The sequence below is a fragment of the Helianthus annuus genome, chromosome 17 (genome assembly GCF_002127325.2).
Source record: "Helianthus annuus cultivar XRQ/B chromosome 17, HanXRQr2.0-SUNRISE, whole genome shotgun sequence".
NCBI lineage: Eukaryota > Viridiplantae > Streptophyta > Magnoliopsida > Asterales > Asteraceae > Helianthus > Helianthus annuus.
This window is the reverse complement of record NC_035449.2, coordinates 98,918,356-98,943,474: the sequence shown is the minus strand read 5'-3', so window position 1 is coordinate 98,943,474 and position 25,119 is coordinate 98,918,356. Positions and strand designations below refer to the sequence as shown.

At 38.0% G+C, this 25,119-nt stretch overlaps 1 protein-coding gene across 1 annotated transcript; it reads right to left on the bottom strand.

The window, feature by feature from the left end:
• Positions 1–3,501: 3,501 nt before the first annotated feature.
• On the bottom strand, positions 3,502–24,825 carry LOC110921290. The gene is made up of 35 exons (XM_022165582.2): positions 24,541–24,825; positions 24,273–24,410; positions 23,928–24,009; positions 23,678–23,756; positions 23,567–23,598; positions 23,154–23,348; positions 23,000–23,075; positions 22,838–22,918; positions 22,690–22,770; positions 22,497–22,573; positions 21,601–21,655; positions 21,392–21,440; positions 21,147–21,284; positions 8,965–9,046; positions 8,786–8,864; positions 8,489–8,535; positions 8,117–8,325; positions 7,956–8,043; positions 7,765–7,884; positions 7,570–7,688; positions 7,407–7,479; positions 7,200–7,319; positions 7,037–7,105; positions 6,776–6,946; positions 6,669–6,710; positions 6,456–6,597; positions 6,287–6,384; positions 5,986–6,219; positions 5,508–5,618; positions 5,141–5,215; positions 4,994–5,059; positions 4,423–4,611; positions 4,228–4,338; positions 4,079–4,159; positions 3,502–3,838 (listed from the first exon to the last, which is right to left on the bottom strand). The coding sequence occupies exons 1-35, from the start codon at positions 24,567–24,569 to the stop codon at positions 3,656–3,658; spliced, it is 3,621 nt and encodes a 1,206-aa protein (XP_022021274.1). The 5' UTR covers positions 24,570–24,825; the 3' UTR covers positions 3,502–3,655.
• Positions 24,826–25,119: the final 294 nt, after the last annotated feature.

Sequence of the window (25,119 nt, the reverse complement as noted above, 5' to 3'; positions counted from 1 at the left end):
AAACAACAGACAAAATAATTCAAGTCAAGGAAAGACTGAAAACAGCACGAAACTGTCAAAAGAGTTATGCAGATAACAGGCGTAAACTGTTGGAATTTCAAGTTGGAGACAAAATAGTATTAAAAGTCTCGCCATGGAAAGGAGTTGTAAGGTTTGGTAAGAGAGGAAAGCTAAGCCCAAGGTATGTTGGACCTTTTGAAGTTATCAAACAAATAGGGTCAGTAGCTTATCAACTACAATTACCAGAAGAAATGGCAGGAGTACATGATGTATTTCATGTATGTAACCTAAAGAAATGCTTAAGAGATGAATCATTGGTAATACCTCTTCAAGATATAGAGGTAAATGAAAAGCTTAAATTTGTAGAAAAGCCAATACAAGTTCAAGATAGGAAGATCAAGAATCTCAAACACAAGAGATTAGTTCTGGTTAAAGTAAAGTGGGATTCAAAGAGAGGACCCAAGTACACATGGGAGCTAAAATCTGAAATGAAAAGGAAATATCCTTACTTATTCCAATAAATCTCAAGGAAGAGATTTAAAACAAGGTATGGAGGATATAACAACCCTCAAAAATGTCCTAAAACACTCCGTAATCGAAAAATCGAACTCCCGTAACGTTATTTAGATTGAAAAATGAAAAAAAATAAAAATTATATATCTGTCGCGGGCCGCGACAAACTAAAGGAAACCTTCCGCAGGTTGCGGAAGGCCCGTAACTTTCCAGTCACGTCTTGGGACCTTCCGCTAGGGGTTTTCGCGGGCCGCGATGGGATTAGCTTAGGGCTCCACGGGCTGCGACAAGGTCTTAAAACAAGTATAAAAAGAGCATTCGTTCAGCAGTTTCAAATCGTTCAAATCTCTTTCTCTCTCTAACTTTCTGCATGAAAATAATACCCCCAATACCCCTATTTTCACAAAGCTTTGCCCCGTTGTAAGTGTTTTAACCCCTGATCACTGATTCGATACTATGTCCAATCGATCTTGAACCCAGCAACGGATGTCAAGGCGCTACCTGATAAAGGCTATGCTTTGTGAACTACATTGAGGTTCTGATCTCGTGATGTATTGATAAAGTTGAATTGGGTTATTATACTAACACGCGTGCATTGTATATTTTGTTAGGAACTTAGGAAAATTACTAGGAAATATTATCAGGAAGCTTATAGTAAAACCTAAGTTTACAATTTGAGTCATTCTCCTTTTTCTCACATTATTGTGAGCCATTTTATTTAAAACGCTTTGCAAAACCGTAAATGTTTTCAGTTATATTTACAGTGATTAAGTCTTTCTATTCTACAAATTACTACCGGTATTATGAGGTTTTGTATACATTACTTGATAACCTTCACAATTGGACACGGGTAGCCAATGTGTGATATGACCATAGTCACAGATCCGTCGAGTGACAAGTACTTTGGAATTTTTGTTAGATATAAACATTGTAATCACTCTTGATACTGTAAAATATAACAATGTGTCTTTTCATAAACTAGAATGAACTCCCCAATATTTCTTGCTGATAAAATATTTTCAAAACGCGTTTCAGTAACTTGACGTGAAGCTATTAGAAGCCAGCTATGGAGCACTGAAGGCTTAAATAAAGTGGCTATAAATTACCTAAATAAAAGAAGAAGTTTATGTTTTCAGCAATTAGGGTTTATCCCTATAAATACATTATAAATGGAATACGTGTTTTAGCTCATTTGTTTAATATACATAGTTTGGTGTTTTACAAACTCTGAAATTATTTCCTAACTACGGTCCTGATGTTTTTATTCCGCTGCAAATTTAATAAACACCGATACCACCAGTCAGGCTCGCGGCACCCGATCCCTGGGTAGGGTCAGGGGCTGCTACATTATTTATGCACGCCTCTCGTGAACCGCACTTTTAGTTTCTTAAACGCATTTTATGGTACATCAAAGGGACTTTAGATTTTCCCATACATTTATCACCCTCTAAGTCGGTTACCCTCACTGCTTACTCTGATGCGGACTAGGGGATGTCCAGATTCTAGACACTCTACATCGGGTTATTGTGTATTTATTGAGGACAACTGGTATCTTAGTCTTCTAAACGACAACCGACAATCTCTAGATAAAGTGTTGAGGCCGAGTATCTGGGTGTAGCTAATACTGCAACTGAATTAACCTGGTTAAGGAACCTTCTGTTAGAGCTCCATGTTCCCATTCGACAGGCATCCATTATATATTGTGATAACACTTCAGTTATGTACGTGTCTCATAACCCAGATCAACACCAAAGGACGAAACATGTTGAAATTAATATTCATTTTATTCGGGAAAAAGTTCGTCTTGGTGCCATTCGAGTTATACACGTTCCCGCCGACTACAAATACGCAGATATATTTACGAATGGCCTTCCGAGACCGTTGTTTACACGATTTCGTTCCAGTCTTTGCATTCAGTCGGCTACTGCTTCTACTGCGTGGGCATATTAGCGTACATATTTGTATAGTTTTATATTTGTAATTTATTATATAGTTACTAGGTATATCTCTCCACAGGTAGAGGATCATGTACATTACATTAATCCAGAAGTGTGAGAAGTGTATTATAACACTATATATAACACTATATAACACCATATAAGCACCGTATAACACTATGTAACACCATATAACACTATGTAACACTATATAACATTATATAACAAATATAACACTATATTTTGTCTGATAGCATGTCTATGATAGATGTATATTATTATATAGTGTTATATAGTGTTACATAGTGTTATATGGTGTTATATGGTGTTACATAGTGTTATACGGTGTTTATATGGTGTTATATAGTGTTATATATAGTGTTATAATACACTTCTCACACTTCTGAATTAATGTACACTATCCCTACCCTCTCTCCACATACATTTGTGAATGAGAATTATCAATTATTCAAAAAATCATATACCCAAACACATGGACCACGACTGCAATACCCAACCCGCACATGGAAAAATTGCATCTTTGACTTCATAAAAAATCAAAATTAGGGGAAATTATAAGATAGAACTAATACAAGCTTCATATATTAAGATGATAGATCAGTACGACAACATTGACCAACTAAAACCCAACACAATCTTCAGCTTCTTTAGCTGGGTTCTTGAGTTTCTAATCAGATCTTCCTGGTGCTTATTGTTTTGTAATAGCCCCCGTTTGATTTGTTTATCAAAATTTAGACATTAATTTTTTAAGCTTTTCGCTTTTGTATATAAAAAAATGCGTATACAGTCAGCATTTGTTTTTTTCATGGTTTTATCCCCGAGGTCCTAATAAAATTACCTCCATCTGGACTTTATGTTTTTGTTTAATGCCAAACATACTCCTATATATATTTATACCTGTACATTCCGGGATTTGAACCCTCCACCTCTTGAATAGAGGAGAGACCTTGTACCACCACACCATGTCCCTTAGGGACATCCAGACTTTATCAGATCTTATCATGTTATGAGAGAGAGAGAGGGAGACTTGTAGCATTACTACAAATATAAATTAAGGGCGCCAACAAATCATATAGAACTTAAACATACATGTTCATTCTCCAACGTGTTACCTTATTATTCGACTTAAATAATACTTATTGAATTAGAAGAAACAACATGTACAACAAATGGTTGGTCGATGTTTAGTTTGCTTTTCCTGCTGACCCGAACAAATGCATCTTGTCCGCAATGACGGCTTTCATGGCCTCCTTAGCAGCAGCCATGACATGGACAAGGTCTGTCTGGGGGCTTTTAAGGATGTCCATGTAAGCCTGCCTTACTTCTGTGTTTACATTAAATTTCCTAACTCCTAGCTTTATGCAATCCTGTAAATGATTTTCACACAATTTCTTGTATTAATATATCAGAGTTTGGAGTGTAAAGGGAAAGGCAAGGGTATAATGGTCATTTTATAACTTGTATATCATGAAATGGGTATATATGAAATTTTAAGTATTGTGAACAGAAATATGTGATATTTTTTTTTTTTTTGGTTGGGTATAAATGACATTATGCCAGTTGTAAGGGGTGGGGTATGTATGAATTTGATATTTATGAAGGCGTACCTGGACAAGTTCTTTAGGCAATCCAGAGGCTCCATGGAGAACAAGAAAGATGCCATTCTTTGAAGCCAATTCATAGAGGTTCTGGTAAAAATCAGAAAACATGAGTTACAAAAGTAGCTCGAGTGTAAATGTGATCAACAAATACCGACCTTTAGCAAATCAAGCCGAAGCTTTGGCCCACTTGCAGGGTACTTCCCATGAACATTACCGATACACACTGCCAGAGCATCAATACCTGTCTCATCGATGAATTCTTGAGCCTGCAATTCACATGAAGTAAGATTAAAGATGATGATGTTACAAGATCCTGCAGTGAACCCGACAAGAATTTAAAGAATAAATACCTGGTTTACATCAGTCAACTTTGCTTCATAGTCCTGTACAGTCAAATCATCTTCGGTTCCAGATAACCTACCTAATTCGGCTTCCACCGCCATACCCTTTGCATGTGCTAAGGATGAAATGTATTTTGTGTATGAGATATTCTCTTTCAAGGGTAGGTGTGAACCATCTACCATGACTGAGTCAACTCCCTTCAGAAAATAAATAAAAGAGTTAATTACTGTTTTCGTCCCTGTGGTTTGTCAAAAATTACTATTTCAGTCCATTAGTTTAAAAATTGCGATTTCAGTCCCTGTGGTTTCACTTTCGTAACATTACAGTCCACCTCGTAACCATTTCAGTCCCTGTACTTCAGAATAATGGATTGAAATGGTTACGAAAGTGAAACCACAGGGACTGAAATGGTTACGAAAGTGAAACCACAGGGACTGAAATAGCAATTTTTAAACTAATGGACTGAAATAGTGATTTTTGACAAACCACAGGGACGAAAACAGTAATTAGTTCTAAATAAAAATAAATAAATTAAAGATTTGGTCGTTCCAGAAAACAAATCTTAAGAAGGCGGCTTACCAACTCAAGAACTTCCATTAGTTCTTGCTTGGAACTACCATGATCAAAATGCACGGTAACAGGCACCTGCAGAAATACATTAATTTAATAATCATCCTGTCAACACCCTGCTAACCAATTGGTGGCCTTTTCATTCTGAACACTTACAGTTGCTTGTTCAGCAGCAGAGATGCAGCATGCCACCAACGGCGTCCCTCCTTGCTTTAGAGCACCAGGATGGATCTGTAGAAAAAACAATATTACAGAATTTCGACTGGTTTGGTGTTCAATTTAACTTTCATTCTTTTGTTATATAACATGAAAATGATATATATATTGTTGTCTTGAAGATATATGCTTTACAATAACAAATGGCAAAATCAGCAGGTGGGTCAAGATGGGTGATAAGTTTTTAGTTTTGTTCTAAAGATTTTTTATTTTTTTTCATATTCCTTTAAATAAAAAAAAAAATATTGAGGTATTAGGAGATGCTGCCATTTCAGAGAATGAAAATTAGCCACATTGAAATGAATACCTGCAAAATAGCAGGACTCTTCTGCTCTTCAGCTGCAGCAATGACTGCTTCAATCCCTTCAAGATTATAAACATTGAATGCTCCAACAGCATATCCTCCCCTTTCAGCATCCTATACATTAAAATATTTGAAGAAATATGATGGAAAATCAAGCCCTTGATTGATCACAAATAGATATGAACGAACTCGTTCGATTCTTTTATTATAACGAACCGGAAAAATGAAAACCACACACCCTACTAAACAAATTCCTTAACCTATTATGACTCTAACTCTATTAAATAAACCCATACTTATCCTAACAATTCAAACAACTATATATAAACACTAAACAAACTCAAACTAACTTTATCTTCGAACCCATCATTATCCGGCCCGTTTTACTAAATTACGATTGAATTAAATGGAAAGGTACATTTGCAAATTAGGAACACTAGTTATTTAATATATAAATAAAAAGGGCATGTTGCATGTGTACCGCGAGAAGCTCTTTAGTTGATGAAAGTTTGAGTGGACGGGCCCAGCGTTTGACCACTTGAGCTAGCGCCTTGCTGTCACCAACGTTTCCTGGAAATACAATGTAAGGAACTCCTGGATGCCTGCTTTCTGGGCCCAACTGCCACAAAGGTACACCAGCCAATGCTTGCCCCACTATTTTCGCACGTTTTGCCTCTAAAGCTTTTGTAGCAATATCTGATGAGGTAATTCCACCCTATCAAAACAAAAGCTGCTTAATATATGGAGTAGACATCCATCTTCAATCACTCTTCTTGATATACCTTTGCAAGAATGTAGCGTGGACTTGTCTTTATCCTCCTAACTATTTCCACCAGCCCAGAGCTCACCTTATAATTGATATCCAGACTCTCATCAGGAGCTGTAATTTCATGAAAAAAACATCAATGCTGATGGTTTCGAACATGCTTCAAGTCATGAAACGAAACTCACTCTTCCCGGTGATAAGTTCCCGGCTGGACATCACTAAAGTATCACAACAAGTCCTGAGGTAAACATCTGCCAGCTCTGCTGCATCACTGATTTCCTCCTCCCTCTCTTCTGCTGACTTCATTGCAAGTTTTTCAACAGAAACCTATGCATGATTGATATCTGTTACTTACTGAAAGTTTGCCACAAAATTTACATGTGTATAATATCAGTTACCTCGATGGTTCTCAGATCACATTGTAACTTTAGTTCTTCAACCTGTAGATTTCTATGGTATTAGGCACAGATAATTAATTATTATCTAGAATGCAAAAAGACTAAACCTGTTTGGTGGTCTTTGGGACATATGAGCCCACAACAATAAGTCCTCCACTTTTTCCTTTACTAATTCCAACATCTTTAGGCAAGATTGGATCTTTTGAAATAATTCCTATTCGAGCAGATACAAAACTAGCAGCGGTACGGCACAGGAAACGTTTCCCTTTCAATTCTGCCTGTCGGTGAATCACAAACCCATAAATAACTGGCTTTTATTAGAAGAATTATATGAATTTAAACAGAGAACATAATGGTATTTCATGTACCTGAACCATGCCAGCTGCAAAAACAGCCATGTCTCTGTCGCTAGCTGCATTAACTATACATGTGGAACCCTGTTTTTACCAAAAAAGAAAAAGAAGAATCTCTTTACCACACATAGCCCCAAAACTTTATTGCATTGCACATATAAACATTTGTGTTTTAAACCTTGTGTAAACTGCAAAGATGTTCACAGACAGCTGCCGGTCCTCCATTACGTAACAATTGAATAGAAACTGATGAAACGCTGCTAGCCGGTATACGTCCCTTAGTTTTCTCCTCAACCCACTGGAATCCAACAAATACACTTAAAAACATTCAAATAATGGTGCTCCTATCAGCAGTTGAAAAAAGGCTAAGCAGATAGAGATAGACCTCACACAGGTTTGAAGATTTATAACCAAATGAAGCATCTTTAGCAAACTCAGTATCTCCTGCAGGAATGAGTCTATATATATATAGGGAAGATTGTATGTACAGTATGATCAGTAGTAATCTTGATTACTTGAATTGTGTGATATATTTCAAGGTATAGTACCTATCAGAATCAGCAACATAATGCACGTCATCGATGGTGAAACGGCCTCCTTGCAAGAAAAAGGGCAAAATAATCCAAGCATCCATTTCCCCAAGTACTGAAACAGCTGCATCTGGTTCCTATATAGAAATGTCAAAATATCAATACATTCCTTATCTTTGGAAAAACAAAATTAACAAAAATGTTCATTTTCACCTCAGGAAAATGCCCTCTTAATGTGGAATCACCACGTAATACTACAGTGTAGTCATTGTTTCCCACTGACTTTGCTGCAGTACGTAGGTTTTGGCAAATATCTTTTATTAGTGCGCTTGCCTGCATGAAGAAAGTATATACTCAAAGCCAGAAAACCATATAATGTCCAATGATTGATGGCTGTTTGTTACCTTATCGGAGCTCAAAGCCCGAGAATTTGTCAAAATAAAAAAGCATTTAGGTCTACTTCTCAACTGTTCAGCAAGTGACTCAACATTCCTTAAAAAGAAATGATGCCAGGTTAACAAATATTATGTATTTATAATAGAATAATAAAGTGGCATGTGCTCACCACTCAGTCAATACGTCAACATCATGGACTGTTTGAGTTCCAGTTGGATCATCATCCAAAACAACCAAAGTCTTTAAGTTATTATCCAGTCTGCGTATGTCATCCAGCGGATCCAATGCCCACTCAGGTGGAAGAGATTCCAAGGCCTTTTTTTTACTCATCACTGCTAATTTTCCTTCAACTTTGACACCTGTTAGTGTCTCATAAACCTGTTCATATAACACAAATATATGTCTTCATCATCGTCTATTATTAAAAAGCAAAATCAGTTACAAGTTAAGTAATGGGATGACATTGAGATGTGTGATAATCAGAAGTCAAACATAAAGAAATAGACTCTAACATGATGATCAAATTCCTCAAGTAACTTACCTTAACAACAGCAGAATCATCTAAGCGTCCCCACCCAGAAGCAGAACCTGTAAGTGGGAAGAGTTGATTTATTATTAAAACAAGTGTTAGCATCTTCAATCACTTTTGATGGATAATAAATTACAGAACAATTGAACCAGGGAAATTGTATTAGATTAAGATTGTGTAATTAGGGTTACATGAGGTGGATGTTTACACATCTAGTCCCTATCCTATAATACTTTTGTCTAATACTCCCCGCAAACTAAGCACCGGAGTGACTTTGTTTGAAAACTATTTTATATTCTAAACAATCACCTGACAAGAACAACTGGAGTGCAACAGTTGAAATATGAAGTGGAACTCTACGAGATGCGCATTCACGAGCCACAATACCCTGCAAAAAGAGGAGGTAAATAAATGGTAAGTAATTACAAAACTTATAATAATATGGTCACTCTTGATTAAAAAAGAAGCGAACAGATAGCTAGTCATACCAGATCCTTAACAAAGATATCAAGTGCAGATAAGGGGGTATAATCACTGTCCACCATGTGTGGACCACGATTCTCAAACATCCTGAAACCATAAAAAGTGTAAGTTGCACAGTTTTCACAAGAGAACATCAATCTTATTAAGCTGGTGTGAGGCATTAATATTATCACTCTTGATGGTACAAGTGTAATTTACTTGGTGACTGGCTAATGCTTGGTAATTGCCTTGTTAATGCGATTTGGTAAATGGCGGAATGAATAATTCACTGAATAGAGGGAAACATATATACACAGATATTACAGCAGAGTAATAGCTAATCACAGCTAAGTATCCATAACTAAAGAAATACAATCGATCCGAATAAATACAGCAAATACAGCTTACATAACATAAATAATTCAGACTAATGAAGATGGACAAAGGCATACAATGGAACGGAAGCGAGTGAACAATTTCCGAGGTAGCCCCGTCGTGAATATATTTGCATACTGAAAATCAGCTCGGATATGTAGAACTTTGACTGCCCCGATGCAAACTTTTTCACGTACAAAATGAATGTCAAGTTCTACATGCTAGACGGGATTTTCAGATAAGTAAACTGCATAGATGTTGTCACAGCAAAACGATCGTTGCCTTGCAAATTGGAACATAAAGTTCTAACAATAGATTGGGTAGCCAACTCGTTTCAGCAACCGCATTTGCAATGTCTCGATATTCTGCTTCAGCACTTGATCGGTGAATAGTGGGTTGTCGTTTGGATGACCATGAGATAATATTATCTCCTAAAACAACACAACATCCCGAGGTGGACCTATGTGAGTCCAGACAACCCCTCCCCCCCCCCCCCCCCAAAAAAAAAAAAAAAAACAAACAAGGTTCCATAGATCCATTGTAGGGCGATTACATCAATTTCAGACCATGATGCATATTCAGGATCAGTTTTGGCCGGAGCCCTCGTACCATCGTTATGGTTCATCACCTTGTATCCCCTGGCACGCAATTGAAAAGGCTTCACCCATGAAGTTAGCAGGGTCAGCTCCCACAAGCTCCAACCCAACAGTTTTATCAATACCACTCTCCACATTTTGCAAACTATTTTCAGGAGAGCTTTTTTCTTCGGTCGGAATCTTCATCTTCAAAACCCAACAATTCTTTGTGATTGTGCCCGGAACACGACTCGTACTCCCACTATCACCAAATCCCCTGACTGGCTTAAACTTAGAACCCCGACCACATTCAACTGACATCCCTAAAGCACCAGGATTCAAGTTTGCAAATTGAACTCTCCCGCTTACTAGATTCAGTAAACCAGACTTTATGCTTAACAGGGACGGCTACTCCCTTAGCAGGTACCTCAACTAGATACAACGATCCCCATCTCCTCCCACAGGCAACAACAAGATTTCCATCAATCACCTTCCATTTCCCACCACCAAACTTAACATCTAGTCCCTGTTTATCCATTTGACTAACAGAAATAAATTTCTTCGTTAAACCTGGAATTACCCTGACATTCCGCAAGTTCCATATAGTGCCCAGTGGAGTCTTCAGATTGACATCTCCCATACCCGTAAAGTTAAGAACATGACCATTAGCTAATCGTACCTTTCCAAAGTCTCCTTTTTTCAGATTCACCATCGTCTTCCCGCTGTGCATGGCGTGAAACGAAGAACCAGAATCCATAGCCCAAGAGTCTGTAGACTCTGCATAGCAAAGCAGTACGTGTGACAACCCTCACTAAACCAGGTATCCGTACGACTTGATTAATAATTAATTACTGCTTGATTACTGTGCTTACTTGAACTTGTGAACAAACTGCTACTTGAATGTTGATACATGCATATTCCTGCATCATACTTTACATACTGTCACTACATTATTTACATGCTGAACCTTAGTGACAAACATGATGCACAAAAGCACAGTAGCACTATGAACGGATAACCTATTGAACATGCTGATAAAGCCAGCATCAGGCAGATATTGCCTCTAAGGCCTGTATGAGCCAGAAATATTTCACTACACCCATAGTGAGTGTAGGGATACAAGGGTTGTAGAACTGCGTCTCTAGGGATAAGTTACAATGACTGGATGTGCCTAAAACGTACACTGAGCACAAAACTCAGCACTTTAATTAACAATTCAGCTTTTAGCTAACTAATAAAGTGCCAAAACGTGAGAAAAATATTACTAGACACTTTCCTAAGTGTCGGGAATAAGTTGTGTCACTAAAAATGGTATTAACGACACTCTAAAGCTTTGTTAAGTACTTTAACGGATTACTATCCAACCGAACAACCGGACTATACCCGGAACATGAAAATATTGCCATTAACATTATTTGTCTTTTTCTGAGCCAGTTAGGGTCCCTGAATACCCTAACACCCGCCATAAAGCGCAACGCACAACTAACCGGGTTAATCCCTAACTTAACTATATTAACCTAACTAGTAACCAACTAAATGGTTAGAAATGAACCAAGAACCCCCCCCCCCCCTTGGCCGATTTCGGTCACATTGTGACCACAACTTGTACCATTTTCATTATTTTATTTCCTTTGTCCCATATCAAAGAGACAAGAGAACCTTTGGATCTTAACTAAATATTTGTCTATAAGAACAATGGATTACACATATGATTATTTACATTCACAACTCAACACAAAACAAACCCTCTCTCTCTCTCTAAGAAGTTCGGCCGAACATCCCCTATCCATCCATCACATTTTCGAGCTTCCTTCTTCACATTCCAAGTTCACACAAACGTCAAGGATCCCGTATAAGGAGGCTTGGTGCAAACGGAAGGCGAAGGACCTCACTCTCTTGCTTTTATCCACCCTTTTTGCGTCTAGATTCTTCCCTAGCCTCGAGCTAGTGGTATGTTGCTTAAATCACCTTCTTGAACTATTTTGAAGTGGTTAAAATGATTTGTAATGGTTAAAACTAGTAATCTTACAAGATGATACATTAAAGTCTACTAAAAACACTAATACTGATGGTTAAAAGCTCATATGATGTGTAAATCTTGTAGTATTTGATTTGTGTGGTTATTTGGACCCGATCTATGTTGTGGTAGCTCGGATCATCATTTAACCCGGGTTGGTCATGATCATGGATCATGACATAAGGTTGTTTTGAATGTAACAAGGGTTAAAGGGTGAAACTCTACCACACACCAATCATGAACTTGTGTAAAAGTGATTTTACTTACAAAATAGTGTTTAAAACTAGTAGATCTACGGATCTACAAGTGGTATTTTCAAAGGACCGAGTGTCAAGGAAATCATATTTTCTAAAGACGGATCTTACATTAACAAGAATGATTTTTAGAACACACAAGTGTTTGTGTAGCACAAAGTTTCGACAAAATAACAATTTTTGTAAAAGATGACGAGAAGTTGTAAAGACGGAATTTCTCTAAAAACGGGGTTTTTACGAAATCGGATTGCTTTATATAAAGATCCGCTAAAAGTAATGAGATTTACTTCATAAATTTAGAAAACTACAAGTTCATGTGATTTATGCGATTTACATAATTATTAACTAGTTTGTTGTTTTGAACGTTGTTTTGATTGAATAAGAAAATTGTTGGATTGATTTGTAAAAGAAAATGATACGCTTAAAAGCGTGGCCACCTCCAGTTACAGAGGAAACTCTGGCGAAATTTTTCCAAAAACCTAACACTTAGAAATATTTTCACTATAAGTGTTAGAAATACTTTTCGACATGTTTTCAAAATATAAGTTTCGCCGCGACTTTATTTACAAAATATCGGAGGTGAGATTTTCACAAAATTAAACGTGATAAATGTATATTTGGTAAATATATTTTTCACAACGTCACTTGTCAATTATTTTGTGAAGTGTATAAATATTATTTTTAGGGTGAAAATAATATTATCAAATGTTAACGGATCCAAAATAATACGAACGCTTTCACGATAAATATATAAGTTACACCGGTAATTATTATTACCACTCGATCGTTAAAACGTAACTTACGCATTATTAAGAAAATATTTATGAACGCGTATTTTTGTTAAAGTATTATTTTGGGGAAAATTATGTGAAATAAAAATATAATATTTTTGAGAAAAATATTTATATTTTGAAGTTAGAAATAAGATATATTTTAAGTGAGACTTAATAATATATTTCGAACACACATGTATTAAATCCCCCATCCTTGGGAAGGAAAATAATTACCAAGTATGCACAGAATGTAAACACGAAATAGTTGTCTAACTATTTCCCAAAACTTAAACCATAAAGCTAAGGCACGGCCGTCCGTCTAATAGAGTTAGTACATGTAGGTCGTTGCACAGGTGCTTGACTTGGAGACATACTTGGTAGAGACGCACCGCTGTGAGTTCATGTCCCCCTTTTCTCTTAACTGTTTTCAGTTTTCTAAACTGCGGGGGTGAAATACATGTTACTATGATTACGAATATTTCTTACATGGTATGGTTAGCGTAAGGAGGGTTGTTACTTAGATCATGTGAATGGGTAGGCGGAAACTTGAGGTCATTAATCCTCAGGATAGGACCGAGGGGCAGGAGCGGTAGATCTACTTGGGTGTAGCGAGCCCAACCCCAGGCCCAGCATAACGGACCTCGGGGTGACTTTGTACCCAACGCATAAATCTGCTAGGTTTCAGCCTTCCTACTTGCATTTCACACATATCAATGGCCTTGCAAACCATTGGTGATCTCTTTTTCCTTATTTGCTACATACCAGGATTTTTATACAAACAAAGGTTTATTTGCCCACTTACACATGAACTCGCTCAACATTATTGTTGATTTTTCAACTTACATGTATTTCAGGGAATTAAAGGATCTGGCACGGTATGGCATGTTTTCCCGCTGCACTAGTTCGAGGTCATCCGGGTTTAGGGAATGTGACTCTTTCCTGGACAAGTCACAGTCCTTAAACTGTGTTTGTGTTATGTTGATGTTTGTGTTTGTTGAACAATGTTTATGTCGTTAGGGTGTGTTCCCGTTGATACAATGTTGTTGTATTTGGTTTTAAAACTTAATTGAGTAGATGATCTTGCATGGTTTTTATTCATATAGCTTTGTTATGGTTAAGCTATGGTATTAAGAAGTCACACCAAATTAACCACGCTTCCGCAAAGCCAGGGTGTGACAGTACGTCACCGTCAGATTCATCTGACACAACACTGTTTACATGTTGTTTACTATCCTCTTTCTTAGGATCAGGACAATGATAGATACTCGAAAACAAGAGGCTGATTTATTGAAATATTAAGATAGTTAGCCCGATTCGAGAGGGGCTAATCTCCAATACAAAAACACTAGATAATCCAAATAAACAAGACATTCCCAACTAGAACTAGAACATGAAATGAAATACTTAAATGAAAAATAAAAGAGTTACTTCCTAAACTTCAGCCCCTAAATTCAGCCTTTTGACTTTGACTCTACTAAAATTCAGCCCATCCAGATTTGAATTAGCAGGTTTGTAACAATACTTCCGGCCCGAAATAAATCGACTTGTCCTCAAGTCGAAAAGAAGGTGAAACTGGGATTGCAGTCAATAACAAATTCCCTAAAGGCTGTCAACAGTTGTTTCTTTTTCTGCTTCCACCTATGAATTGCAACTTTTTCATGATCGTTAACCCAAACCTTGTAGTCACCATCACAAGAAGAATGGACAACCATATGCTGATTAGTTAACCATTTCCTCTCTACGCCATCTCTTACCTTCAATCGAACACCACCTCTGATTCCATAAACACCATCGCGAATCTTCAGTTGACCACCCAAGACATGGTAGCTGATCTTCAATTGAACACCCAAGACATGGTCGTTGATCTTCAATTGATCACCCAAGACGTGCTCAAATTGATCTTTTTCGATACTATCAAGACTCTTTGACCGAACCTGGGAGTGGTCCGTTAGGCTCATCCTCAGGTTCTTTGGTAAACTGTGTTTGTCTTGCTAGCCAAGCTTCCCTGATCGCTGCAATATCATTCTTCAGAGATAACAAGGAATCGAGTTTTTCTGAAATGATCTCTAATTGCGCAGCGATTGAATCATAAAAATTTTGCTACCTCCAATCTGGTTGCTCCGGGTCTGCACCATCAGGTTTCCCGGCAATGGAACCATTGATAGATACTCGAAAACAAGAGGTTGATTTATTGAAATATTAAGATAGTTGGCCTGATTCGAGAGGGGCTAATCTCCAATACAAAAACACTAGATAATCCAAATAAACAAGACATTCCCAACTAGGACATGAAATGAAATACTTAAATGAAAAATAAAAGAGTTACTTCCTAAACTTCAGCCCCTAAATTCAGCCTTTTGACTTTGACTCTCCTAAAATTCAGACCATCCAGATTTGAATTAGCAGGTTTGTAACAGACACTCGTTTTTAACATAGCCCTTTTCACCACAGTTCCAGCGACATTCTACCCAGCTTTAGACAAGTTTTTCCCACGACTCCCACTGCTTCTGTTATTAACTCTTCCCCTGCTAACACTGAACATACTGGAAGTAGATCCTCCACTAAAGTTCCTCTGGCGAACGTCTTCACCCAAAACACCATCCCGGACCGGATCAAACTTCAAATTTCCAGTTCCAGCAGTTTCAATGACCGTTGTCACAAATCCTGACCAATTAGGTAAGGAAGATAACAAGACCACAGCCTGAGTGTCATCATCCAACTTCATGCCCACAGTTGCTAACCTGGACAAAACTGAATTGACTTCGTTAATGTGATCAGCAACTGAACTGCCCTCGTTCATTCTCATATTAAACAGTTCCCTCATCACGAACACCCTATTACCGGTAGACAGCTTCTCATACATATTTGACAGAGTTGTTAACATACCACGAGCAGTTGTTTCTTTCATGATATTAAATGCAACGCTGCTCGTCAAAGCCAATGTAATTTTACCTAATGCCTTTTTGTCCTTTGAGTTCCAAATTGCTTCAGCAGCTTTCTCCATTCCAGTAGGTATTTCTTCAAATACCACATCCAAATCGCATTCACCAAGCAACGCCTCTATTTGCATTCTCCACCATGCAAATCCAGTACCGTTGAACTTCTCGATTCGGAACTTCCCGTCTTCAGCCATAGCAAACGAGAAAACCAGAAGAAAAAAGAAACCCACAGAAAACAAGCACCCGAAGACCGAGCAACCTTCAATAAACCAGAAATCCGAATCACCCGAACCGATGACTTCTCCAGCAAACCTGAGCGTAAAATCAGCGAATAACCAGGGTTCAAGAACCGAAACCCTAATCGCCAAACACCCCAAAACCACCAGATCTGCAACAGCAAACCCTACGGCGCAAACCCTAGACCTTACGAGCCGTAACCAGAGAATAGGTACGGGCCGTAAACAAGTCAGCGGCGACGGCAGCAACAACAGATCAAGATCTCTCGTCCAGCTCTCTCCCTCTCCTACAACAACCATGTGAACCGTGTGTTTAACTGAACCTTTGGCTCTGATACCACTTGTTAGGGTATCGGATCAGAGTAGGCTCGAGCGGAAGCGGAACAAACATACACACACTAGCAGAAAATAAAGAACACGAGAATTTACGTGGTTCGGTCAAGATGACCTACGTCCACGGGTTGCAACTAGGGTTTCACTTTTATTAGATGTTCACAACTGTTTACAGAATGACACAGACTACAATTACATCATAGGTATTTATAGAACAAGATTAAGGTTTCCTACTTGGTCAACAAGTTAACTAAGTGGGCTTAATAACTTGGGTCGGCTAACCCTAATTAGAGCCGGCTACCCTAAAGCCTACAATCCAACATCTTCTTGAAGTAGCAAGAGCACTTTTATTTCAAATGAATGTTCCAAAACCATTTTGGGCTGATACAATATCCACAGCTTGTTTTCTTATTGACCGGATGCCATCAGTTATTTTAAATGGTTATATGCTATTTTGGTTTTGTGTCCTGAGAGGCTGAGAAACCTTTATATCCAATCACTCCTAAGATATTGGGAAGTACTTGTTTTGTCCATGATACACATTCTCATCTTACTAAGTTAGATCCAAAGTCTGTTAAATGTGTATTTGTTGGCTATTGTCGTGTCCAAAAGGGTTATCGATGATTTTCCTCGATCCCCGACTCTTCAGCGATACTTTGTTATTTGTTTCTCGGGATGTTACCTTCCATGAAGAAGTCCCTTTCTTCCCTGTACCAGATCCACATCCGATAAGGGAAGATGACGAGTTCATTATCTATCCTCATACTATAACCCCACAGACACAACCATGTAAAACGTCTGCCTGATCAAGCCCCTGTATCTAAACAACCTATTACCTCTCAAGAAACTACAGCTGATCCTCAACAACATCTGGTTCCAATGAACCTCCTGTTCTTCAAGTATATCAACAGCGACATCGCTCAGATCCTATTCCTGAACCGTCCACTTCGGAGACAGATTCATCCTGTGACTCCTCTGACAATGACCTAGCCATCGTTCACTAATGCCTCGGGGCTTAAGCCGAGTCCAGCTAAGAGCACGGTTTATTTTTGCAACGTTCCTCAACATGTCAAGCAGGAAATCCTTCAGGTTATGCCGTATAACCAAGGAACGTTGCCCGTTCGGTATTTGGGGGTGCCGCTAATATCTACTAAATTGATGTATAAGGATTGCAAGCCGTTAGTTAATCGGGTGGAGAAAAAGATAGGAAGTTGGGTGAATAGATCGCTATCTTTTGCTGGGAGGCTTCAACTAATTACTTCGGTCCTGTCTTCGATGCATATTTACTGGGCGTCGGTATTCATTATCCCTTCTAGAGTCACAAATGAGCTGGAGAAGTTAATGCGTCGTTTCTTGTGGAATGCTACTAATCAAGGGAGGGCAAAAGCTAAAGTTGCCTGGGCCGAGGTATGTTTACCGAAGGATGAGGGCGGTTTGGGGATCCGGAGCATTTCTGATGTTAACAAAGCTCTAATGGCTAACCATGTCTGGAGTATCCTCACTAAACGTAAGTCTCTTTGGGTCCAATGGATATATGCTCATAAACTTAATGGCAAAAGCTTATGGGATGTTCAGCCAAGGGGTAGTATTAGTTGGGGTTGGAGGAAAATTTTGGCAATTCGAGCTACTATTCGGCCATTTATTTGGCAAATTATCCGAAGTGGTGCACAGACCAATGCTTGGAGTGATAAGTGGAACCAGATTTGTCCGCTGAATTCGTTTGTTTCCCCTCGTAATATAGCTAATGCGGGTTTTCAGCTTAACTCCTCTATTGCGGATATTATCGATGAAAATGGCCAATGGAAGTGGCCGAGCGCTTGGTATGATATTTATCCAGTGTTAATTGGGTTGACTGTTCCTCAATTGATTCAGGGTCTAGACGATAGCACGACTTGGAAAGATTTGGATGGTACCAACAGGCCATTTAGATCTCTTGAGGTGTGGCAAAACATTCGTTCTCGGAAACAACCGGTAATGTGGGTTAATGCGGTTTGGTTTAGCCAATGTATTCCAAGGCATTCTTTTCACCTATGGTTGGTCATCAAGAATAAACTCAAGACTCAGGATAGGTTAGCAGTTTGGGAGGCGGGGAGTGAAACTAATCTGAGGCTTATGTGTTGTCCGCTATGCATGACAGACAGGGATTCCAGAGACCATCTATTTTTTAGGTGCTCCTTTGCTCAGCAAGTATGGTTTACGGTCAGGTCTATGGTGAACATGGAAGACATTGATGGGTCGTGGCAATCTATCATGGGTTGGTTGGATCAAAATGCGAGTTCGAAAAAGACGGAATGTATAATAGGGAAGCTAGTCATTGCGGCTTCTACTTATTTTATATGGCAGGAGCGGAACAATCGGTTGTTCTCCAACAACAAGGTAAATGCGGAGGTCGTTTCGGAGAAGATCAAGGGAATTGTTAGGCTACGGCTGATGGGGTTCAAGCTCAAAAGTGGTGCGAGTAATCAGAGATGGCTGAAGAAGTGGAACATAGTTCCTAGTGACGCTGAGATCGATCCAGGCTAGATATAGCAGGCGGTTTTTTATTGTTTTGATGTGTTAGGGCTGTGTTGTCTGGTTGTTTTTTCTGTTTGGCTTTGTTAGTGGTTGTAGTTTGTTTTGTTTCCTAGGTCTTGGTATGTCAAGCCTAGTTGGTATGCTCACTCTGACATACCCGTGTACTTATTTGGTTGATTTATAAAATTCACCTGGGGTAACCCTTTACCCAAAAAAAAAAAAAGACAATGACCTAGCCATTGCTCTCCGAAAATGTAAACGTACATGTACCTATCCTATTGCTTCCTTTGTTTCATATGATAAATTATCTACAACCTCTCATTCACTTGTTTCCACTATCGATTCGATTCCTATTCCTAAGATAGTAGGTGAAGTTTTAGCAAATCTTTGGATGACGTAATGTTATGGTTAAGGAAATGAAAGCCCTCGAGCAGAATAATACATGGACTTTAGTAGATTTACTAGTCGGCAAAAAGGCAATTGGATGTAAATGGGTATTCACTGTTAAGGTTAATCTTGGCGGCTCTCTTACTCGATTAAAGGTTTGTCTAGTTGCAAAAGGTTATGCTCAGACTTACGGGATGGATTACTATGAGGCATTTTCTCCGGTTGCGAAGTTAGCATCCATTCGTATATTTATCTCGTTGGCTGCCACATATAACTGGGATTTCAAAGAAGAAGTTTATATTGAGCAACCACCCGGGTTTGTTGCTCAGGGGGAGTCGGTAAAGCATGCTTGTTAAGGAATCTTTGTATGGTCTTAAGCAATCCCATCGTGCTTGGTTTGGGAAGTTCAGTACCGTGGTTACTGAATTCAGTTTGAGAAGAAGTTGCATTCTTCTAGTTGTATGCATGGATGATTTTGTAATTACAGAGAGCGATGAAGTTGGCATTAAGAAATTAAAAAGGTTTCCTTGGAGTGTCTTCAGACTAAAGATTTAGGAACATTAAAGTATTTCCTGGGAATTGAAGTATCTTAGTATAGAAAAGGGATTTGTCTAAATAAGCGGAAATATTGTTTGGATTTTCTAAAAGATTCTGGGATGATTGAAGCTAAGAACTGTGATGCGCCAATGATACCAAATGTTGAAAGCAGATGTTGGTGACTTTCTTGTAGATCCACAAAAATACAAAAGAATCATTGGAAAGTTAAACCATCTAACCATTACCAGATATTGCCTTTCCAGTTAATGTGGTCAGTCAGTTTATGGCATCCCCTAGATCTTCACATTGAGAAGCTGTTAGTCACTTCCTCAAGTACCTAAAAGGTGCTCCTGGAAGAGGTATCTTGTATCAGAAGCATGGTCATCATATAGTAGAAGGCTTTACAGATGTTGATTATAACGGGGACTCGACAAACAAACGTTTTACTACTGGGTATAGTGTTTTCGTTGGTAGGAATCTTGTGTCATGAAAAAGCAAAAAGCAAAGTGTTGTATCCCGTTCAAGTGTAGAATCAGAGTATAGGGCCATGGCTCAAACCACTTGTGTGCTAGTATGGATTCGAAACCTCCTTGAAGAAATCGGGTTTAGGCAAACAAAACCCATGAATCTATGGTGTGATAACACGGCAGATACTCATATTGCAAATAACCCGGTGTTTCATGAAAGAACCAAACACATAGAGGTTGATTGCCATTTCACCTGGGAGAAGCTTAAAGATAGAACAATTACAACGCCTCATATCAGAACCGTAGACCAGTTAGCAGATGTTTTCACCAAAGCCTTGCCCAGAAATCGAATTTACTCTATTTGTGACAAGCTGGGCATGATCAAAATATATGCTCTAGCTTAAGGGGGGTGTTAAATAATATAAATAAATAAAATAAAATAGAATAGTCCACTTGTTAGATCAGGAATAAGGATCCTACTCGTCCTACAAGTTGCTAGATTAGAATATTGCTTTTATCTTCCTATATATACCTTGCATATTGTATCATTCAATCTTGAGAAATCCTTGGGTATTGGAGTGGTTCTTTGAGTGTTTACATCATAATTCAGCTTATTATTTGTTTTCAGTTTGTTTCAAAAATCAATCAGAATAAATACAACAAATACAGATTATACAACATAAACAATTCAGACGAATAGTTAACGAGGGCGTGATGAAGCTACATGGATAGTGATTGTAGGGGCCAGCTCATGCTTTAAGTTAAAGGATAAAAGTTAATAAAGCAGGATAATGGACATACCAAGATGTTCCGTCACTATCTTTTATGTCATCAAACAAGATTCTTGTATCCAATCCCAATCGAGCTCCAAAGGCCATTGCTTCAGCAGCTGATGCTATATGAACTCCAGCTAGTAGTTGATTAACCATCTTTACACCACTACAGAACACAGAAAATAAGTATCCCTTTCACAGCAATTGAGATATACATATACATAACAAAACTAATGATTAGTGAGAATGTGATGCAGGGGAAGTGAAAAGTACCTTCCAGCTCCACAACCCCCTTTTATCACATATAGCTTCTCACTTAACGCTATTGAAAAGACAAGGCACACAAAAGTTATGGTGATAAGATTTAGAAACCAAGGTTAAGTACATATAGCTTCTCACTTAACACTATTGAAAAGACGACAAGGCACACAAAAGTTATTGTAATAAGATTTAGAAACCAAGGTTAAATAAGTGCTTATTACCTGAAAGAACTGAACCAGCATGCTCAAGAGCTTCATCTGCACCCGATGCCATAATCTGGATATGTATGTACACTTCAGCAGTTAGTGTTGCTGATATATATATATATATATAGGAGAAGGATCATTTAGGAACCACCCTTTATTGCGAGAACCGCGAAAACCAATGTGAACACAACCAAAAATACCTAAAAAAATCTAAAAAACACACAAAAAAAAATTTAATATTTTTATGGAAAATTCGCTAGTTCTTGTTATTAAAAAAATAATAATAAAAAAATTTGGCTACTAAAAGTAGCGATTTAAATAAAAAAAATAATTTGTGTGTTTTTAGATTTTTTTAGGTTTTTTGGGGGTTTAGTTTTTAGCACTTAGCTTGGGTGGGGGGTGGGGGGGTTAGGTCTTTTTTAGGTTTTTGGTGGTGTAGTGGGTTTATTTTGTTGTGTTCACATTGGTTCTCGCGGTTCTCGCAATAAAGGTGGTTCTCGCATGAACCCTACCCTATATAAATATATATATATATGACAAAGCTAAATGTTGTGGGAACCGTGAGAACGAATGAAAAAACCGCGAGAACTTGGTCAAAAACAATTCAAATTCAAAAAAAAATTACACTTATCATTATAATTCGAATAGAATGTTAAAAATTTATATTACGCGTTTAAATTTACGTGAATTCGTAAATAAAGAAAATTTACACATGTGTAAGTTTGCCATTTACACATGTGTAAAAAATCTAATAAGAGTGATTTTGAGAGAAGAAATGAATTATTAGATGTTGTATCTTAATTACAATGAGGTTTGTATTAAAAGAATTGGTTTTGATTGGTTTTTTTGTTCGATCTCACGGTTCTTGCAATATTTAGCGTTCTCAAGATGATCATTTCAGACTTACGCACCGTCAGAGTTCCTTCAGAAGCCCTTTTGACACCACCAGATACAGGGGCATCAATCAATTTCAAGCCCTTGTTCTCATCTACAGTTTGTTTGTAGCAGAAAGATCAAAATATGTTTCAAAGCATGAGAAGATCCTAAATGTAAAAACCTATCCAAGCATGAAAAGATAACCCAACACCAAATGTAAGAACCTACTTCGTAAGCGCAGCTCAAGGCGACTGACAAAAGCAGGAGAAACTGTGGATGAAAGGACAATAGACGATCCAGGTGGTAGAGCTACAGAAAAGTGAAATCAGGTCAGGTTAGTTCAGATCACATAACTGTAGATCTATTTAAGACATACCTGACACGGCCCCGTCAACACCATATAGAACACTTTCTGCTTGAACTTCATTTGTGACCATCACAACGAGAACATCAGCCTCTGAATGCAAAAAAAACATTTGAGTACCAGGCTCTTACGGTTCGACGACGTATTGCAAAACCTTAAAGTTTCTTCTGTTACCTTTTGATACTTGTGCAGGAGAGTTTCCAACCAGACCACCAGCGTTTTCAAACCTAGATAGAGTTGGCTTATATACCTGTTAGAGAAAAAACACGGATCGCATTACATTATATTCCCGTGTTAACCAGGGGGCAGCACAAGAAAGAAGTGTTACGTCAAATCCATGGACACGGAAATCGGATTTCAGAAGATGAGTTGCCATGCCGAATCCCATTGCTCCTAGACCAATAAAACCAATTTTATTTGTTCGCTTTGACTTGGCACAAACTTGAGTCGCCAATAGTTCGGGACTGTAAGTTTCTGCATTTGCTGCATCCATAATTTGTATTCCAAGTACTCTTTCCCAAACCTGCACCAGAGAAATGATGAATACTAACACATCGATGAAATACCAATGTCATGTTTGAGGCGGCAGGGTTATATTATTATATAATAATAATCTTGTTTAGTAAAATAATTCAGGAGGTTACATCACAGATGAGTAATTGAGCCATTCACTAGTAAATCAGTCGAAATTGAATGACGTATATATGGGAAAGGCTAATAGCATAGTAAAAGTGTTACTACCTTAAGACCATCTGCATCTGCATGTCTAGAGCCTGTTGGATATGCACACAAACAACAATCACTGGTTTTTCATTTAGTCTGAAGTATTCATACAATATGAAGCATGCATACCTGCTAGGAATTGTTGATGAGCAGCAGCCAAGAGTGGAAGAGGAAATATAAGTGACTTGGCAGTGTCCAAAACTGCACCCTGTAGCTAAGCTGAATTAAATCACTTTGGAAACAACAACAACAACTCAACTATATAAAAGATAAGACAGCTCCCCTCCCCTCCCCAAAGAAAAACAAAAAGAAAAGGTATCCATTATGTTTTGAAACAATAGGTGGGCATGGCATGCGAGCGAATAGACCGAAAAATTACCAAATCTTGAAGAGAAGCATTTAGAAAATTATCCTTGATTTGATTCCCCTGTAACAGATGAGGGATGTAATTTTTGAAAATCCTGCATATATATACAAAGAAGCAAGCAAATATCAATCAATCTTAAAAGAAAGCACTTAAGTTGAAAAAGATTCCATATCTGATCAACTAATCATAGATGAATTGAAATACAGATTTTGTCTCCGCCTTCTGAATTACAAAGGAAACTTTTAGCTACTTAAATTTATCTCATGCTATACAATATGTGTGTGCTGTGCCTGTGCTATTATTATAAAGACAGTAGAATAATAAAGTATATTGGTTGGATGAAATAAAAAGAGTTACCATGAGTTGCCAGCGGCATTTGATATAATATCATACAAAATCCAAGGATGAATACCAGCTTGAACACCAAGAGAAATGGCCTCCACAGAAGCAACAAAATGAATCCCCTTGAGCAACTCTATTACCATCTTAGTTTTTCTGAAAACAACAAGTACATCAACATTGATGAGATAGATCTGTGTAACCCTAGTTATCACCTAATTCAGTTACAGAATCTCATCTTACTTCAACTAGATCCAATAAAATGAATATGCGAAAATGAAAGTACCTGGAGTCATCGGAACCCACGGGATCCATTTCGAGAGAAGAATAGAAATAAATCCGATTGAAGATGAACAACAGATTTTGGAGTTAATAAAAGCTTGCTTGCTTGCTTGCTTGCTGCTGGTTGTTGCGAGTTGTTGTGACTCACTGGAACTGGAACTGGATATTGAAACGAAAATAATGGCATCTGACGTGGACGAAACAGGTCAAAGAGATGGAGTAGGTAGGTGTGACTAGATCATGCATGATTCACGCCTCATCAAATCTGAGATTTGTAATTATTTATCATACTACCAGTTTCATAAATTTAATCTATATCTATACTATGTATAACTAGTCGTTTACCCACACGACATGACGGGAAACATATTACTTAGGTTGGTGATTTAGGGCTATGTACGGGGCGGTTCAGTTTTTAAGTCATAACCAAAACCAAATTCGCGATGCAACGGAAAACACAACGCTTGTTAGTAACTAAAATCTAAATTTTCGATTAAGGTACTTCAAAACCGGCGGGATTACAATTCATGATGCGGTACTCGTTTTCTAGTAGTTTATCAATCCTCTTGTGATATATTGCTTA

What these genes read in the sequence shown, in the direction of transcription:
- LOC110921290 (XM_022165582.2), bottom strand. Translation starts at nt 24,569, where the DNA reads ATGGATCCCGTGGGTTCCGATGACTCCAG. An exon ending in TCATCAACAATTCCTAGCAG is followed by an intron (nt 23,599 to 23,677) that starts GTATGCATGCTT and finishes CATATCCAACAG; the next exon opens with GCTCTAGACATGCAGATGCA. An exon ending in CCTTGAGCTGCGCTTACGAA is followed by an intron (nt 22,574 to 22,689) that starts GTAGGTTCTTAC and finishes AACAAACTGTAG; the next exon opens with ATGAGAACAAGGGCTTGAAA.